Source organism: Amborella trichopoda, chromosome 6 (genome assembly GCF_054954075.1).
Source record: "Amborella trichopoda isolate Santa Cruz 75 chromosome 6, AtrichopodaSantaCruz75HAP2 v2.0, whole genome shotgun sequence".
NCBI classification, from domain to species: Eukaryota; Viridiplantae; Streptophyta; class Magnoliopsida; order Amborellales; family Amborellaceae; genus Amborella; species Amborella trichopoda.
In genome coordinates, this window is record NC_142341.1 from 3,969,044 (window position 1) to 3,988,540 (window position 19,497).

The 19,497-nt window shown below is 33.0% G+C and overlaps 1 protein-coding gene and 2 long non-coding RNA genes across 4 annotated transcripts; 1 reads left to right on the top strand and 2 right to left on the bottom strand.

Moving 5' to 3' along the window:
* LOC18434448 (bidirectional sugar transporter SWEET14) lies at window positions 1-6,517 on the bottom strand. 2 transcript variants are annotated; one of them, XR_016058342.1, is made up of 6 exons: window positions 5,291-6,515; window positions 4,902-4,938; window positions 4,599-4,809; window positions 4,317-4,478; window positions 1,425-3,104; window positions 1-533 (listed from the first exon to the last, which is right to left on the bottom strand). XR_016058342.1 is itself a non-coding variant. In XM_006844518.3 (6 exons), the coding sequence occupies exons 1-6, from the start codon at window positions 5,340-5,342 to the stop codon at window positions 267-269; spliced, it is 849 nt and encodes a 282-aa protein (XP_006844581.1). In that variant the 5' UTR covers window positions 5,343-6,517; the 3' UTR covers window positions 1-266. The 2 variants fall into 2 exon arrangements, 1 of the variants encoding a protein (XP_006844581.1); XM_006844518.3 differs by having other exon boundaries at window positions 2,985-3,104; window positions 5,291-6,517.
* Window positions 192-3,387, top strand: LOC148781493 (uncharacterized). The gene is made up of 2 exons (XR_016058343.1): window positions 192-436; window positions 2,995-3,387. It is a non-coding gene; the product is annotated as an uncharacterized LOC148781493 (long non-coding RNA).
* Window positions 6,518-14,048: 7,531 nt separating the features above from the next.
* Window positions 14,049-14,899, bottom strand: LOC148781494 (uncharacterized). Its single transcript, XR_016058555.1, has 2 exons — window positions 14,743-14,899; window positions 14,049-14,398 (listed from the first exon to the last, which is right to left on the bottom strand). It is a non-coding gene; the product is annotated as an uncharacterized LOC148781494 (long non-coding RNA).
* Between the last annotated feature and the right edge of the window lie 4,598 nt (window positions 14,900-19,497).

Sequence of the window (19,497 nt, forward strand, 5' to 3'; positions counted from 1 at the left end):
TCTTGGAATATTCACGGGGCCTTATTTATTTACTTCTTTATTAACACCAAAAATTGATAAGGTGGGCCTGCATTCGGGGATGGTGCCCTCTTACTAACCACACATTCAGTACATGTAGAGAGAGAAATAGCCTAAAGAAAAAAGAAAAAAAAGAAGCCCACATATATGCAAATGCTCTCTCTCTCCAATGAGTGAACTCAAACTCAGATAGAAGGCCATAAGTCGGAGAGGTTTCCTCGTCTCCTAGTAAGATGAAAACTTTAATTTCAAAGATCTTGCACATTTTCAGTGACTGTGTGAGCCACGATCACCACTTGTTCAAGTGACTTTTCGACGGAATCCGTGACACACTCGCCGGAAACTGCCTGCCCATTTATCGGAAAAACGTCTGAGCTCCCCAAAGTGCTTATCTTGACAATATTCACCACTTGTTCAGGTAATTTTTTATCAATAAAAGCCTTCTTGGTACCCTTGTATATGATATAGAGCACCATTTGTATTATTCCAAATATGAAGCCAAGCACATTTGGCAACTGAAAGGATGGGCAAGAAAACGATGGGTTAGAAACACAAAATACGAACTTCATCCAGGACCAAAAAAAAAAAAAAAAAAAAAGAAAAAGAAGAAGAAGAAGAAGAAGAAGAAGAAGAATAAGAAGAAAAGAAAAGGAAAAAGAAGGAGAAAAAAGAGAGAAGAAAAGAATCACATGTTGCATAAAAATGAAAAAGAAAAATAAATGGCACACATGATGTACACAACACAATACACAGGGAGTCATCTACCGTCCATTCTCAAGATGGACAATGGAGGTGATCCATGGTGTAGCATTGATGGATAAGTATGAAAATTAAGATCCATCTCACAGTCATTTTTAGACTGGATGGCGGATGCTTGGCTTGTTTATTGTATTGTATACATCGCTAAAATTTTCGTGAAATAGTTTTTTCAATAAGTGCATAAAATTTAAGGGTAATGATCCTATGAGACCTTCATACACCCATATGTGTAGGATTTCAAAGGATCACATTTAAATTTGACACAGATCTCTAAAAAAAAAATCAAGTCTCATACCCATGTGGTAACTTTTCTAGAGATCTGTGCCAAATTTAACAGTGATCCTTTGGGCTCTTGTGGGAAGGTCTCATATATCATTACTCAAAATTTAATAAGAGTAATGATACTATAAGATCTCCCACACTTATGTGAGTAGGACCCTAAATGATTACCATTAAATTTTGACATAGATATCTAGAAAAGTTATCAATGAACCCATTCACCCAAGTCCCACAGTCATGTGATAGCTTTTCTAGAGATCTGTGTCAAAATTTAATAATTAAATGATTTTATTAGAAACATGATTTAATTTTATTAAGGGAAAATTTTTTATAGAGCCGAAGCTCTAAGCAATCAAATTTGAGCCTACCTCAAAAATTTCACTAGAAGAGGCTGTTTTGAAGCCCAAATATCCTCAAATTGATCATCTTGATGTCTACGTCAAAATTTTCACTAGAAGAGGCTGTTTTGACCTCCAAATATCTTCAAATTGATCATCTCGACATCAAGATGCATGGACATGAGAAAAAAATGGATTTCAAGTTTAGAAATAGTGCATTTTGTAATGTATTTTTGGATCATCAATTTTCAAGATTTTCAAGTTTTCACAAGATCTATCGATCTACACTATTTTTGAAGCTTTAAGCTCTATAAGTAAAGGTGAAAATATATTTAAGACTATCACAAATATTTTCAGTATTGAAACCACATTTCTCGACACTATTTGAAGATATGCTCTAAATTGATTGTTTAGAGCCTAGGCTCTATACAAACCGCACCCTTTTATTAATAGAAATGTTTACTTTGAAATTTTATATTTGATGAAGCTATATATATAATTGTATACTACATAATCATTTATCCTTAAGAAGAGATTATATAAGGTTGCAACTTTACTTGCAGAATTAACATTACACTAATCTATACCTTACATTTTATTTGGACAGTAAAAATTTGATATTATCTTAAAGGATGAAGTTTCTATAAGACCTCGGCTGGCGAAAAAAAAAAAAGAAACAAAAAACTCACCTCAAATCCTCTTATAGAAAGCACTTTCGGTAACGGAAAAAATCTCCATAGTGGCTCTAAAATCAATTTCCAACACCAACAATAAAATTTGAAACTAAAATAAAAATGTATAGATCTTGCGGATCTTTGAACACTTATTTTTAGGGTGAAATGGACAGTCTAGATAATTTGCTATAATATACACTATTTTTAGAGCTTCAAGTCCTATTTTTTTTACAACCACAATGTTCAAGCCAAGATGATCGATATAAAGGTTTTACACTGCTTGAGTTGTAATTTTTGATGAGTTAGGTGGTGATGCTTCACTTATTTTGATAGGGTTGCAGCCCTATCAAATAATTTTCCTATCTTAAAAGACTTGATACTTCTTGATAATGTCTTAAAAGATATGTCAAATTTTTACTGTCCAATTAAAATGACCAGTGTAGAGCATTACAATCTTACTAAAAGAAATAAGGTTGCCAACTTATATCATCATCATCATTATAGAATTTTTTCGATTAATTAGAGTCGGCGTCTGCCATTATGCTCTAGTAAGAGCCATTCTAAGTTCTCATATCTTTCCCACTACTTCTAACTATGTTATTTTTTACTTGCCTCTTGTCTTTTTTTAGCTTTCCACTTAAACTAACTTTTATAAATACCATTATTTTTTTTGTATAAAAAAATCACAATCGCCTTTAAGTATGTGTAAGTCCAGGCAGCTAGGGGTACGTCAATTTTCATTTACAAAGTTTGAATAAAAGTATTTTTAACTTGACTCTCAATGTAGTCACTAGCATATACCCCAACTGCCTGATTTAAAATTTGAGGATTCTTGTAACAAAAATAAATAGTTTTATTACGCACTTCTATGTTGTTTCACACATGTTGAAATGATTGATTTGAAGAGGAAACTTACTGCAATGTAGAAGTCCTTGGTTAGTAGGCCATAAGAGAACCACATGACGGCGCTCAAAGTGAGGGAGAAGGAAAGTGAGAAAGGCATGAATTCCACGCTTTTTGTTTGTATCACCAGCCTCTGCACATCATCAAAAATCAATGGTGGGCTTTGCGAATTATGGAAGTGCGAATTCGTCAATGAAGAGAGAGAAATGTCAAATTCAACCTCTCTCTCTCTCTCTCTCTCTATCTCTCTCTCTACCAACTCATGTCACACACATTAGGTGTTGAAAGATAAACGATTCAAAGCTTACATCAAGTCGTTATAAATAGGTTAGGCACACCAAAGTACCCAAGGTTTGGGACCTTTTTTCAGTATTTCATGCTCCATTACTCCTCCAAAGTTATGTGACTTAGTAAAATACTCGTGCAATGGTGCGATACACCTGGAGAGAGAAAGAGAGAGAGAGTGTGTGTGTTTACTTCATGCCTTGAACATACCCTCCTATGCACCTCTCCCCACACTAGAAAGAGGAAAGAGCTGTTTGGTTGGAAACATACTGTCTTTTCTTTTTCTTTTTTTTGATATCAAAACATACTGATCAAATAGATAATTACTTTAGACACATATCTACATATATACTATAAGTATGTATTTAACCATATTGTATGTATTATATGCATTTTTAAGGGAAATTTATCAATTATAGATGAACTATTGACATTTTACCACATTTGTTTTGATTTAATCTTAATTTTAAAAGGCCCACTAAAATATATATGATCTTGGATTGGAACATTTGAAAATGATAAAAATGTTAATTACAAGATGAGTTAGATGTATATTGATAGATTTCTCTTCTTTTTTTTTAACAGTAATATATGAATTATTATCTATATTTCATATATGGGTGCGGTTTCTATAAGGTTGCAACCTTAAACAATCCAATTAAGACGCACCTTAAATTATTATCATAACATGTAATTTTGTTATAAAAAGTTCTTATCTTAAAATCTATTTTCATACCTAATTAAAAAATTTTAAATTCCAAAAATAGTTAAAATCAAGTAGATCTATAAATATATGAAAATCTTAAAAATAGACGGTCTAGATAATGTGTTGCAAGATGCACTATTTCCGGGACACAATTTTTTTTTTTTTTAATATTCATACATCTCAATGTCGAGATGATCGATTAGAGGGTTTTTTCAACATTAAATAACATTTCCGATAGATTTTTAGGGTGCATCTGTGATTCTACATTTTAAGGTTGCAACCTTATATAAACTTTTCCCTTCATATATATACCAATATACTTTCTCACATAGTGATTCTATGATTTATTCTTACCATGATGCTTAGAGGAGCCGCAAAAACGCATACTGAGAAGGTCACACAGACCCAACCCAACACCCGAACGCGTTTCGGGCCTTGTACAAAGAAAAGAGTTAGTAACAGAATCATGCAAAATACCCCAAGATTCAGCAACACAACTAGCTTGGCCGTAGCAATCTGGAAAAAAAAATAAAAATAAATCAGAGCCTGTCTTCAAGGAACTAATCCCAAATGGAAATGAAATATAAAATAGTACAATTTACCAAAAAAAAAAAGGAAAATGTAATTTGATGGTACCTTAGCTTTCTTTGGTGCATATATGATGTACATGGTTATATATATGGACTCAATTATGCACCCCAATGTATTAATGGTGATTAGCAAGTATCCATCTGTTTTAAGGAGTGCATAGTAAATCCACAGCATGGCACTAAACAAGGCAACAACGTATGGAACTGATTGAAACCCTTCTGTTGATTTTTTCTTATAAACCCTGTGGAAAGTTGGACTGGGGGGAGAGAGAGAGAGAGAGAGAAAAATTAGTCTTTTTCCCTCCAAATGTCTCTTCTTAATAATGGTAGGACAAAGAAGAGAGCTTACAGTGGGGAGAGATACACCATGAATGAGATTATGTTGCCTGAAAAATGACACACAAACAATTAGCACAATTTAAGTAAACCTTGAAAATTCAGATATATTTCATTGAATATCATCTTTGGTGATCTGAGAATTTGGGAAAATTGCACTAAAACCTACAATATACCCATTTCTTCGGGGTACGTAGCTCTAAAACTTGAAAATTTAGAAAGAGAAACAGGTTAAAGATAAGTGGACTGTGAGCCACGTAAAAAGATGTTAAACTTGACAATTTAGAGAGAGAAACAGGATACAAAAAAAAACCATTTATTCTGGGGTTGCATAGCTCTAACACTCGAGAATTTAGGGAGAGAAAGGAGATAAAAGGGAAGTTGGGTGTAATCGGTTTAGACCTAAGAGGCCGAAAGTGAAGGCCCAAGGGTGGTGGACGCTGAGAAAAGCCATGTCTGCAACTGCCGTATGTTAAGGCGTCTGGTTGAGATTTGAGAATAAGAAACCCTAATCTCTCTCTCACTCTCTCTCTCTTTTCGCTCTCCTCCTCTGTGTCGTTCTATTTCTATGCGTGGCCCTCTGCCAATCTATTTGGTGCAGGTGTAGGTGAAGTTGAATGTTGGGCTTCCAATATATAGATAAAACAAAGCGAGGCAGGTGGCTGTGTAGTTTTGTACTGTTCTATTTTCATTCATGGGGCGTGACAGGATAGGGAATATGGGTCGGTAAGAGAGAGAGAGGAGTAACCATTGAGAAAGAAAATGGGCGCTATGGTGATGGAGAGAGTAAAAATTCAGAGCAAATGGACAATTTAGTGAAAGAAGAGAGAGAGAGAGCTAGAAAGAGAAGAGAAAGGAGTGAAGATTGAGAGAGAAAATGGATATGGTGAGTTAGAGAGAGAAAGGAGTAAACATTGAGAGAGAAAATGGATATGGTGGGCTAGAGAGAGAGGAGTAAACATTGAAGCAGCAAATGGATATGGTTAGATAGGGAAGGAGAGGAGAGAGAGAGTTACATGGATGAGAGAGAACATGGCCTGAAGAGAGAGAGGGGGGAGAAAAAGCACCGGTAAATCTGGAATAGAGTGCGACAGAGAGGGAGAGAATGGCGGTTAGAGAGAGAGAGAGAGAGGGAGCAAGAGAGAGATTTACGTTACTAAGGGGCTTGTCACGTGAGGACGAGAAGGCAAAAAGCGGAGGCGTTTCTCGGGAAAACGGCACACGGTTCCTTCCACGTGTTTCCTGGGATGGGACCTGCCGAAATTCAAAGAATCATTGAATTTTATGTGGGAGTATGCACGAGTATGACAAAGAGGAAGAGTTCCCGTGAGAGAAAGATGATACGGGGTTGCACTGTTAAGTAGGAGGGCAATGGATCCGGACCCGGACCCAGGGGTAGACACTATCCGGATCAGGGTATGGGTTACGGGTTCAAAATTTGGACCCTGTTATTAGCAGTTATCCATAAGGCAGGCTTGGGTGAGTCCAGTTGCCGGTTTTCAAATCCCTGTTTGGGATTTGAATTCTAGCCCGTTGTCAAATACATTTTGTTAGGGGTTTGTGTGCGAGCTGGGTTGGGTTTCAAGTGGATGGTCTGTGTCTTTTGATCTCCGCTACTTCCTCACCTCCATTTCTTCAGTTCCATCTCTTTCCCTTTAGGTCTTCCACCCAATTCCCTTTCAGTATCCTCTTTTCCCTCCTCCCTGTTCAACTATCTTGTAAACCCTATTTTTAGGTCATTGGTTGCGTACTGCAAGTATGCCGTTAGGGTTTTTTTTTTATACTTTTTCTAGACGCTGCTATTGAGCAGATTTTGCATTGCTCTAACCCTGGCGAGTGAGGAGATTGTTTATTAGGTTAGTGTTTTATTCAATGTCATAGTATGGAATGGTGTTTTATTGACTTTCGTAGTGGCTAGTTTGGTTCGGGGTCTGGAGGTCTGTTCAGGGATTTCTTGGGTATTTGGAGGTTATGGATCCTTCAATCCTAGGATTTTAGTTCTACTTGCATCTTTATTTTTTTTTTCATTTTTTATTATATTTATTTTTATTAATAAAATTATGAGATTGTATACAATGAGATCATTTAACTTCGATAAAAAGTAGTCACAATTATTTACAACCATCCGATGCGAAATCTGATAGCTTGGATGTGTCATAAAATTCGAAAAAATTTCTTTTGAAGTTTGAACTTGATCGATGAAATAATCAAGATTCATGTGACAACCTTTAATTACTTTGTACTAAACATAAATAGTCTCATTCTATACTTTTTTCTAAAATTAAATGTGAATGGTAGAGAAGAAAAAGAGCTAGAGAGAGTACGACTCCGACTCGGAAAGAATTGGATTATGCAAAGTAAGGGCTAATTTTGAGAAGAAGGGATTTTTCAAAGGGTACCCTTGGAACATAAGATGCGGCCAAAGAAGAGGGTTTCCTTTGGCGGCGTGTATAAATAAATAAATAAATAATAATATGCTTCTGTCATTCCAATATATATCGAGGTTTTGCTTGTATTTGCATGCTTTCTCGTGTCAATGATTGAGGAATTTATGTGTGGATTCGAGATAAGACGAAAGTATTCTCTCTCTCTCTCATAATAACAGAGAAAAGGCATAAAAGCTCCGTTCTAAGCTTTAACAGACGTCAATCCTTCATACTGAAGTTCCGTTTGCAATTATTTGCTTCTACTTGTAAAACCCACAGTGCTCTCTCTCTCTCTCTCTCTTTGTAAAGTCCACAATGTACTCTCTCTCTCTCTCTCTACAATGTTGTAGCCTCTCTCCACAAGCTTCTTCGACTCTCTGCTGGATTTTGTCTTCTTGTTAAGTTTTGTCGTAGTTTTGTGAAAGGATATCTCTTTTGAAGGTTCGCGGCTGCGAAAGAGAAGCTTTGTGCTGTCAGCCGTCCAACTTCCTTTTGCCAAAAATGCGTGAAGTGAGAGTTCCTCTCTCAACTCTTAGCTGTTAAGGACCTTCCTCCATTTTCAGGTATAAAGTAGGGCCGGCCACAGTTCCGGTGTGGGGTACCCAGCCCTGGTCCAAGCCCCGACTTGGTCCCCATAGGTCTGGTCCGAGCCTAGGCCAGGGCTAGGCCCACCAGCATCAGGTTAAGATGGTCAAATACAATAAAGGAACACCTGAAAAAACAAGGAAAAAAGGTCAAGGCAAGCTGACAAATTTTGTGGCCCAGGTCTTAATTTTTTAGAAAGTGATCGATTTCCAATTTTTTTTTTTTTTTTAAAATATGAAATGTTACATTTATAGGTGAAAATCATAAAGAAGGTCGATTAATCCATTTTCTATTAATTTTTTCAAAATTACCTTTTAGTCTGATGACATCCTCAGAATTAAAAATTTTTTAAAAAAAGTTTTTAAATCAGGAGGATCCTTAAAGCATGGGGCACTGCCCTTCTAAAAAAAAAACTAAAAAAATAAAAAACTAAAATTCAGAATTTGGTTTCCATCCTCAAACAGAGAGGCACTCACTGCCTTTCTAAAAAAAACTAAAAAAATAAAACACTAAAATTCAAAATGAGGTTTCCATCCTCAAACAAGAGGCACTGTAAAAAAATAAAAAAAATAAAAATAATAGGTTGATCAACTTTCTTTGTAATTTCTGCCTAGAGTGATTTATGCACAGATCTTAAAATTTTAGGTAAAATACGAAATGCTCCACTTATATGTGAATATTACAAAGAAGGCCGATCAACTCTATTTTTTCCATAATTACCCCTTAATCACCCAATTTTTTGTTATTTTGTTTTCTGTTTGTTTTAGTTTTTTCATTTGTAGGGCAGCGCCTTCAAGTTTGGGACACTGTACTACCTAACGAAAAAACTAAAAAAGACTAAAAAAAAAAAAAATTCAGGTTGACCAAGGGGCAATTTTAAAAAAAATAAAAAAAAATGGTTGACCGATCTTTCTTATAAATTTTACATATAAGTGAAGCATTTCATACGTTACCTAAAATTTTAAAACTTCTAAATCACTCTTCTGCCTAAAAACATAATATTTGTATTTTAAATTTTTTTTAGGGTCCGTATGTAACTCACTCTTTTTTAGAACCAGTCAGGGCCACCCTACCAATAAAGACTTTCAATTTGAATATGTCATATCACTTGGAATCAAATGATCTTTTTTGTTTGTTTTCATGAAACCCCTTTTCTTCAAAAAAAGAAGGATGAAGTGGTCCTATAATGGTAGCTAGAACTGATATTTTTCAGGCTTCGGTGTTTTTTCAAATTTTTTTGCTATTTATACTTTGATTTTTTTTTTGGGACGCATCACAAATAGAAATTTTGGTGAGAAGTCCAATTATTTTATGTGACCTCTCACAAAAGCTTCTGGTTTTTAGACATATCATTTATTACCTTCTTAATTTGGAAAGCTTAATGGAGAAAAAACTTAGCATAATGCTAAATGTAGATTACTTTAGTGAGTGTGCGTTTTGTGAAGTTTCTTAGAGTGAAGCATATAGAGGAAATCCAGATGGGCAGAGAGAACGAAATAAAGGGTAGGGCGGAGAGGAACATCGCTGGCATATTTTTGGTTTGCTTTCATTTGCGTGCAAGCAACGCATCAATTTCGTGAGACCGCTTACAGCGCAAGCATGGCAAGGCAGTGTTGTTAAGATCCGATCATTGGTGAGGGATTTGGTTCAATCAAATTTTTTGATCGATGTTTAAATCAATATTGGATTTTTAAATATATAAAAAAAAAAGAATAGTAGTGTAAAAACTTAAATCAATATTGGATTTTTAAATATAAAAAAAAATAAGAATAGTAGAGTAAAAGCATGACATATATTAAAGGGAAAATTTTATATAGAGCCGAAGTTCTAAACAATCAAATTTGAGCCTACATCAAAAATTTCATTAGAAGAGGTTGTTTTAATGCTAAAATATCTTCAAATCAATCATCTCGACATCAATATGCATAGACATGAGAAAAAAATAGATTTCAAGTTTTGGAAATAATGTCTTTTGTAACACATTTTTGGGCTATCAATTTTCAAGATTTTCAAATTTTCATAATCTATCAATCTATACTATTTTTTATGCTTTAAACTTTATAAATAAATATTAATATATATTTTAAGGCTATCAAAAATACTTCTAATATTAAAACCACATTTCTCTACACTATTCGAAGGTAGGCTCTAAACAATCAAATTCATATGCCTACCTCAAAAATTTCACTAGAAGAGGTTATTTTGATACCTAAATATCTTCAAATTGATCATCCCGACATCAAGATGCATGGATATGAGAAAAAAATGGATTTCAAGTTTTAAAAATAGTGTATTTTATAACGCATGTTTTACCTGTCAATTTTAAAGATTTTCAAGTTTTCATATATCTCTCGATCTACATTATTTTGAAGCTTTAAACTTCATAAATAAAAATGAAAATATATCTTAAGGCTATCAAAAAGATTTCCAGTATTGAAACCACATTTCTCGACACTATTTGAAGGTAGGCTCTAATTTGATCGTTTAGAGCCTAGGCTCAATACAACGATAGAGCGAAATGATGGAACGTAACCAACTCCAAATAGTTGAGATAAGACTCTGATGATGATGATATTTATAATTCGTTATTAAATTCAAATAGGTAAAATTTTTAAACTATTTAAAAAAGAGAAAGTTTATATAGAGCCGAGGCTCTAAACAATCAAATTAGAGCTAACCCAAAAATTTCACTAGAAAATGTTGTTTTGATGCCTAACTATCCTCAAATTGAACATATCAACATCAAGATGCATGGACATGAGAAAAAAAATGGATTGTAAGTTTTGGAAATAGTGTATTTTGTAATGTATTTTTGGACCGTCAATTTTCAAGATTTTTAAGTTTTCATAGATGTGTCGATCTACACTATTTATTAAACTTTATAAATAAAGATGAAAATATATTTTAAGGCTATAACAAATATTTCCAGTATTGAAACCGCATTTCTCGATGCTATTTGAAGGTAGGCTCTAATCTTTAAAAAATAAACATTAAAAAGCTTAAGCATTGTGTATTTGTATGTAATATGGTACTGTGCATGCATATCCTAACCTAAAATGGAAATCGAGCTTATTCGGTTCAGTGCAAATACTTGTCCCAATGATTTTGGGTTGAAAAACCCTAGATTTGCCCGACAGATATGTTTTTTTTCTTCCACTTTTTATTAAAATAGCTCAGTCCGACAGAAATTTTTGAAGTCAGACTGGAAGAATCAAAATCAAACTCGAGCCGAATACTAGTCTGATTTTAATTCATGAATCATACTGGACTCGGTTTGGAGAATCAAAATTTGACAATTGCATAGTCAAATCCAGATTCCAATTTGTGGTTCACCAATGAAATGTGTCGAATTTTAAACTCCAAACTCCTAAGATTCATACTTTTAACCACCCTCGCCCAAATTACAATTTATCTCCACTAAAGAAAAGCCTAAACGACAATTTTTCAATTGTATGGCTCTGTAAAACGCTTAGCCTTTTGTCTTTTTGTTTCTTCCCAATTGCAAGTAGAAATAAAACGGAAGACAAAAAAAACTGAAATTAGTTGCATTGGATGAGTTAAGATAGTGGATGCTTTATTGCTTTTCGTTAGGAGGTAATGGACCCCGATCTGACCCATACCCGTCGGGTATACCCGACACCGGTTCGGGTATGGGTCCAAGTTTTGGACCCATGGGTAGGGTTTCGGTCCAACAAAGATACTTGGATAGTCTCGGGTTGGGTATGGGTTCTGTTATACCCGATTTAGAGGGTATCTGGACCCGATTTTTAGTTTACCTAAAATCCAAAGCCCTAACGTTAAAATCGTTTCAATACATTTTCTTCCCCTAGTTACCCAAACGCCAAACATGATCGCCATCCTCCCTCTCTCAATTTCTTGTATATATAGCTCTATCTGGATCTCGAATATCTCCCTCTCTCTAAACACCCACCCCTCAAAAATTAGTTATCTAGTGTTCACCATTGTAGGCTACAAAAAAGGAAGCTCATAGTGAGGGTGGCAATGGACTTGATCAGACTTGGGACCCAACGGGTATGGGTATGGATCCAACTTTTGGATCCGATGGGTCGGGTCCGGGTCCAAAACCTAGACCCAAATACATTCGGGTCTGTTTCCAGGTCTGATCCATCGGGACCCTTTGCCACCCCTACTTTTCGTCCATATTATACACGTGCACGTGCAATTTCACGTAAGAAATCAATGCTTTTAAAGGAAAAACCGCCAATCGATTAATGCCAATTTTAAACGAGAGAGAGAGAGAGAGGGGTTATGGTGGAGCTCTTCAGTACAGGAATTTTTAGGGCAAACATCCGAACTTCACAGTTATAACTTTTAGAAGAGTAATTCGTATATGATGATCCCGCAAGGACATACTGTATCAGTCCAGGAGTTGCTAACCCCGGACTTAAAAAGAGGACTCGCATTACCATACGACCAATTCTTAATTGCTCCTCAGGTAAAAGAGCTATTTTGGAGTTAGGATTTTTTATTGGTGGTGGCGTTGGTAGATTTGGTAGAGGTAAAACTGCTTTGGAGGGATTTGGTGGTGGATCTGGAAAATATGTTCATTAAATACATCTTCTTCGACTGTTAAAGATTTTGTGACAGTAGATATCATATAAACGATTAGCTTTTGGCCATCAGGATAGCGAACAAAATATTCATCTTCTAGCGCGAGTTTGCGGTCATAACAAAGATATCAAAAAACCTTTAAATGCTTATATTTGGGTGGTGAATTGAAAAGAACTCGAGGGCTTTTGCCATTTAGAATAGGAGTTGGTTAAGGTTGAGAATTTACCTAGTCCAGATCCGAAACCTGAAATTTGGATCCTATTTGGATCCGAAATTAAGATCTACATCTAAAACTTAGATCCAAATAGTAATTTGGGACGGATCCAAGTATAGGTGGATTTGATCTGGATCGGACTTGAGTTTTTAAAATAATAAACATTATATATATATATATATATATATATATATATATATATATATAGGAAACACTTCGCAACGCTTATAGGTGAAAATGAATAGCGATTTCGCCTATCCCTATTACCGTCCAAAGTTCATTGTACGGTCACGATTGTCTGATAGTATTTGATTTTTAATTTTTTATAAAAAAAAATCAGAATGACTTGAAATTTAGAGTGTGTATTCATAAAAAATAGGGGAATCTTCGAAAAATATAAAATAAATATTTTACATGAAAAATATTGACCAAAATACCCTCAAAAGGTTTTAGGGGTATTTTGGTCAATATTGTTTTGCGGATAATATTTTTTATACTTTTATTAGATGCGACTTAATAAGACGTACATACTATCTAAATTTCAGGTCATTCTGATTTGTAAAAAAAATAAAAAATCGTGACCGAGTGATGGACGGTGATGAAGGTAGGTGAAATTACTATTCATTTTTGCCTATAAGTGTTGGGAAGAATTTTCCATATATATATATATATATATATATATATATATATGTTATAATTTATATATTTATTAATTTATATATAATGAATAAAATGATTTTGACTTTTATAATTATATTTTAACTTTATAACATACAAAATTAGAACTAATTTGGATCCAGATTCAGATCCGAATCTTATATATAGTTTTGAATCCAGATCCAAATATTTTGGATCCGATCGGCTTTGGATCTAGATCTATATCCGATATATACTTTTCAGATCCAAATCCAGATCTGGGTGGATGTAGACTTGATCTGAAAAATTCTTAAACCCTAGAGTTGGTATCCTATTGATTAAGTAAGCAAAAATTAAGATGCAATCTCTCTGAAATTGAAAGGGTAAATTGGTTTGGAAATATAAAGCTCGTGCAGCCTCAACGAGGTGGTGATGTTTTCATTCAGGAAACACCATGTTGTTGTACATGAATGTTGATGGAACATGAGTTTGCAAAAAATATTGCACGTCATTGAAGAAGAATTTTGTTCTATTGTCGGTGTGAAGGGACTTAATTGAACAATTAAATTGATTTTTAGCCAAGGCAAAAAGGACTTTCAAGTGGTGATTAGTTTCTTGCATAAAAAATATCCAAATACTACGATTAAAATTATCAACTAAGGTTAAAAAATAGTATGCATAAAAAATAGATGGAATAGCATAACCTCTCCATATATCACAATGAATAAGTTGAAAAGGTACAGTGGTAGAATATGAACTAAATGTAAAAGATAGTTAGAATTGGTTATACATGAAAATGACAATAAAGAGAATAGAAATTATCAAAATATTCCTTAATAAGAGTTTATAATCAAGCATTGGATGAGTGGCCAAGACGCTGGTGCCACATGTCCATGGATGGTTGTGTTGGGTAAAGGAAGCAATTAGGTTGTTAGAAATTTGTAACAGATAAAGTCCACCATGATCTCGATCCGCTTTAATCGTCTTCCATGTTCATCAGTCCTGAAAAGCATAGTGGTCGCAAAAAACCCACCATGATCTCTATCCGCTTTAATCGTCTTCCATGTTTCTTTAGTCCTGAAAAGCATACGGTTGCAAAAAATGTTACTGAACAATGGAGATTACAAGCAGGATTCTTAATAGATAATATAATAAATTTGAATGAAGGATCATATAAGATATTTTGTAAGGAGATCTAATCAGAAAGGCAATGATACCAATGGGTAAAATAGATGCCATGCTACCATGGGGTAATTTAACAAGATGGGTAGGTGATGAAGGTTGGATGGATTAGTAAAAAAATGGCAATGAAATAAAATGGTTTGCAGCACCACCATCAATTATCCAAAAATTATTAGATGAATGAAAAGTAGAGCAATAAAAAAACTTATAAGTAAGATTGGCCAAATGTTTGGAACTACCTGCTTGAAAAAGATTCACTGATTGGCATTGTTGTTCGACTGTGAACTGAGGTGCACTAGGCAGATATGGTTGGCCAATGAGCTTATGACAATGGTATGTGTGGTTGACCTTACGATGGTAATCACAATGTAATGGTGGTCGGGTCCCACCCTTCGAGCTGCTGGATCCAATAGAAGTAGTGGGCGGTTCGGTTGTGGCGAATGCAACAACCTCAGGGCTTGGTGCAATAAGATGAATCTTACTTTGCCTTTCCTCTTGAAGAAAAAGAGAATAGGTTTTGGCATCATATGGTGGTGGTTCCATGATAAGGATGTTAGTGAAAACCTATTTGTAAGAGTTAATTAGGCCCATTAAAAATTGATTTAAACGTTTTTGTTGGCCATAATCCACTAAAATTTTTATAGCACAGCTAGAAAAAGGGAGAAAAAGAATGAAGAGAAGATAAGTTATCCCATGTATGTTTCATTTTGGTGAAATAATTACCAACAAATAATTGTCCTTGTTGAAAAGTCGTATTATGTTGAAAAATACGATGAGCATTGCTCTGCGAAAAGCAGTCTCTTAGATCAGACCAAACTTCAAAAAGCAGTAGATGCGTATAAAACACTCTCTTAAAGGTTTTTTATAAGGTATTGAGTAGCCATGACAATACTATGTCATTACATCTTTTCCATAAGAGAAATGAAGGAGAAGAAGGTTCTGGTTTGGACAGAGTTCCATCAATAGAAGTCATTTATTTTTGACGCTCAAGGCCAAACGCATAACACGGGACCATGAAGAATACTGTAAGACGATGAGAGACAAGGATAATTCCTCGACAAGTTTTTGTAATATCAGTCGGTTCAACTCAAAAAAGGCCGGTTAGGTCGGAACAGGTTATTGACGGTTTTGGTGATATGGCTTCGTATTTTAAAAAAATTCAAAAAAATTATATAAATTTTTTTAAAAATAAGGTATTTGTTTGTAATGTGTTTTTATGTTTCTTTTGTTATTTTGGCAAATATTGGAAAGTATTTTGGCCATGAATACTTATTTTATCATTTTTTTATATTTTTAAAAATTTTCAAAAATACCTCTAAACACAAATCGATTTTTTAAAATTCCACTAATTTTTAACTTAATTTGGATGTGCTTTATTTAATCATGCTTTAAATGTACTTTCCATATAATTTTTTTTTTTTTTACTTATTTTTTAACATTTTTTTGACCGGCCAGGGGCTTGCCTAGATAGACCGGTGTACCGGTTACTCGGAGCCGTCCCTTGGCTAGTTTTCAAGGCTAGTCCAATTTTTCAAACGTGGGCTTGGACTCGTTGTTCCTTGAGGGAACATCATCGGTTTCGTTTTGTGAATTATTGGTCATGGTGAGGGAGCGAGAAAAACATACTTGGAGGAGAGATGAGAGAGAAGAGAGAGTTTGTCTGACACTAAAAGAAGAGACCAAGAGAGACGTCACTCTTGTAGAGCAAAGAGAGATGTCATCTAATGGTCCAGATTGAATTTGAGCCGATCTGACGAATATAGATGTCTGGTAGTATTTGAATTTTAATTTTTTTTTACAAATTCAAATCACTTGAAATTTTAGACATGTATTCTTCTCATCAAGTCGCACCTAATAAAAATATAAAAAAAATAATTCGTGAAAAAACAATTAATCAAAACACCCAAAAACTTTTTGGGCGTATTTTAGTCAATTTATTTCATGTAAAATATTTTTTTGATATTTTTCAAAGATTCACCTATGTTTTATGTACACACTTTCAAAATTTCAAATGATTTGGATGTGTAGAAAAAAAAATTAAAATTCTAACACTACCAGACATCCGTGATTGTCAGATCGGTCCAGGCCATTGGGCTCATTTTTTCCCGAGAGCTAATGGGCTCATCCTAACATCTTCCATATATATATAGGCACAAGAATAATAATTTCTTGATTGTATGGATTGATAAAAAGAAAGAATTGTAATTCCTTGATTGTAGGGATTGGAAGTCAAAAAGAAAAATTATAATCTCTCGATTGTAGGGACTGGATATTGATACAAAATATTTAAATGGTAATATCTTGATTGTGGGGATTGGAAGCAAAATGCAACCATCAACCCCTATATTTACCCATAAAAAAGAAGCAAGTCATGTGAATCTCTAGGATATCTATTAAAAAATTTTAGTTTTCTAAATATGGAAAAGTTGTCTGTGGATAGGGAGGAAAATTAGTAGTATCGGCTACTTGATTCAGATGCATCCTTTCATGTGACTCCACATATGGATTGGTTTAAGGTATTATATATATATAAAAAATAATGACTCACATAAAATAGTGGGTTTTGGGGAAAGAAAAAGGAAAATATATAAAATAGGAAAATATGAATATTTTGAAGAAATAAAGGGAGAAAAATAAAAGTTTCCCAAATATATTTCCATATTTGTTTTCACATTTTTTTGTTTCTGTTTTGGTTTAACTTTTAATGATTTTTACAAAACATGAACTAAAAGCTCTTGCAGCTTGTAATTTAGAACATGATATACAAAAAAGGGAAATTGCAATTCTCGACCAAACAAATTTCTTTATTATTATTATTATTTATATTAGAATTCATCTTTTAAGGGATTTTACAAATTTTAATTATAATATTCCTTACAAATTATAACATTTAGAGTTAAAACTATATATGTGTAAAAAAAAATAGAAAACAAAAACAAAAATCTTGTGGCTTGATATATATATATATATATATATATATATATATATATATTGATAATGTTTTGAGGGACATTTCCAAATTGCAAAAGCCCTTCAAAATATCCTAAAATTAAAACAAAACAAGAAGAATAAAAAAAAAGCATACAATATAAAATTGTAAGACCCTAATTCTTAATTTCCTAAGGGCCAATGGCAACGTGACAACATAATTTTTCATTATTTCAGTATTCTCTAAACTCTATAGTAGCAAATATTAACCATTACTTAATATTAAAGTAGTAAATGACTCTCTCCAGAACTTGGTTGGAAATCTCACTGCTTGTGGGGAACTATTGCTCAAGGTTTGAGAGTTTAAGGAGAGAGACGCAAAAACGTAAATATAAGTATGTAAAAAGGGAAAAACGTAAAAACGCAAAAATAGCAAAAAAAAAAAAAAAAATAGACTCTCAAAATAGCGTGTGACTGTGGTGTTTTCAAAATTTTCCAAAAAAATGCAAAAACGTAAATTTATTATGGAAAAAGTTTATGTTAGGATGAATGTAAAATTAGAGATGCACATAAAAAACCCATCCGAAAAAGTTGTTTTAATGTTCAAAAGTTCTCTAATTGATAATTTCAACATCAAGATTTATAAATATAAGCAAAAAAAAAAAAGGATTTTGACTCTTAGAAATAAGGCATCTTGCAACACATTATCTGAACTGTCTATTTTCAAAAGTTTCATATGTTTATAGATCTACTTAATTTTAACCATTTTTTTACTTTAAAATTTTATAATTAGATATGAAAATAGATTTTTAGATAATCCTAAAAACAAATTACACCAAAATTACATGTTATGATAAAATTTGGAGGTGCGCCTTAAATGGATAATTTAAGGTTGAAACCTTATAGAAACCACACCAGTATTCATAGTCAAAATACTTTCCAACCTTTGTCAAAATGATAGAAAATATTAAAAAACATGTCATGTATATATATATATATATATATATATATATATATATATATATATATATATATATATATATATATATATATATATATATATATATATATATCTGGTTGCGGTTTCTATAAGGTTGCAACCTAAAACAATCTAATTAAGGCGCACCTCCAATTTTTATCATGACATGTAATTTTGTTGTAAAATTTTTTTAGGATTATCTTAAAAACTATTTTTATTTTTAATTAGAAAATTTTAAACTCCAAAAATGGTTAAAATCAAGTAGATCTATAAAAGAAAATCTTGAAAATGGACGGTCTAGATAATGTGTTGCAAGATATGCTATTTTTGGTACTCAAAAACGTTTTTTTAATATTCATACATCTCGATGTCAAGATGACCAATTAGAGAGTTTTTCAACATTAAAACAGCCTTTTCGATAGATTTTTGAGGTGCATCTATGATTCTATATTTTAAGGTTGCAACCTTATATAAAATTTTCCATATATATATATATATATATATATATATATATATATATATATATATATATATATATATATATATATATATATATATATATATATATATATATATATATATATATAAAATGTTGAGATTAGCCCACTAGCTCATATGAACATATGAGCCCAACGGTCCAGATTGAATCTGGGTCGATCTGATAGTCACGACTTTATTTTTTAATTTTTTTTATACAAATCCAAATAACGTGAAATTTTAGATGTCAATTTTTCTCATCAAGGCATGCCTAATATAAATATTTAAAATATAATTCACAAAATATAAATTGATAAAAATACCTTCAAAACTTTTCAATGGTATTTTGGTCAATTTATTTCTTGCAAATTATTTTTTTGATATTTTTATTATATTATTCTATTTTTGAATAATACACACCTAAACTATTAAGTAACTTGGATTCATAGAAAAAAATAATAATAAAGTTCAAACACGAAATGTGGTTATGACCGTTAAATCGGCTGTTGGGCTCATATATTCATATGAGCTAGTGGGTTAATGTAACAATTTTCCTTTTCGAGGGTATTTTGGTCAATTTATTTCATGTAAAATATTTTTGTGATATTTT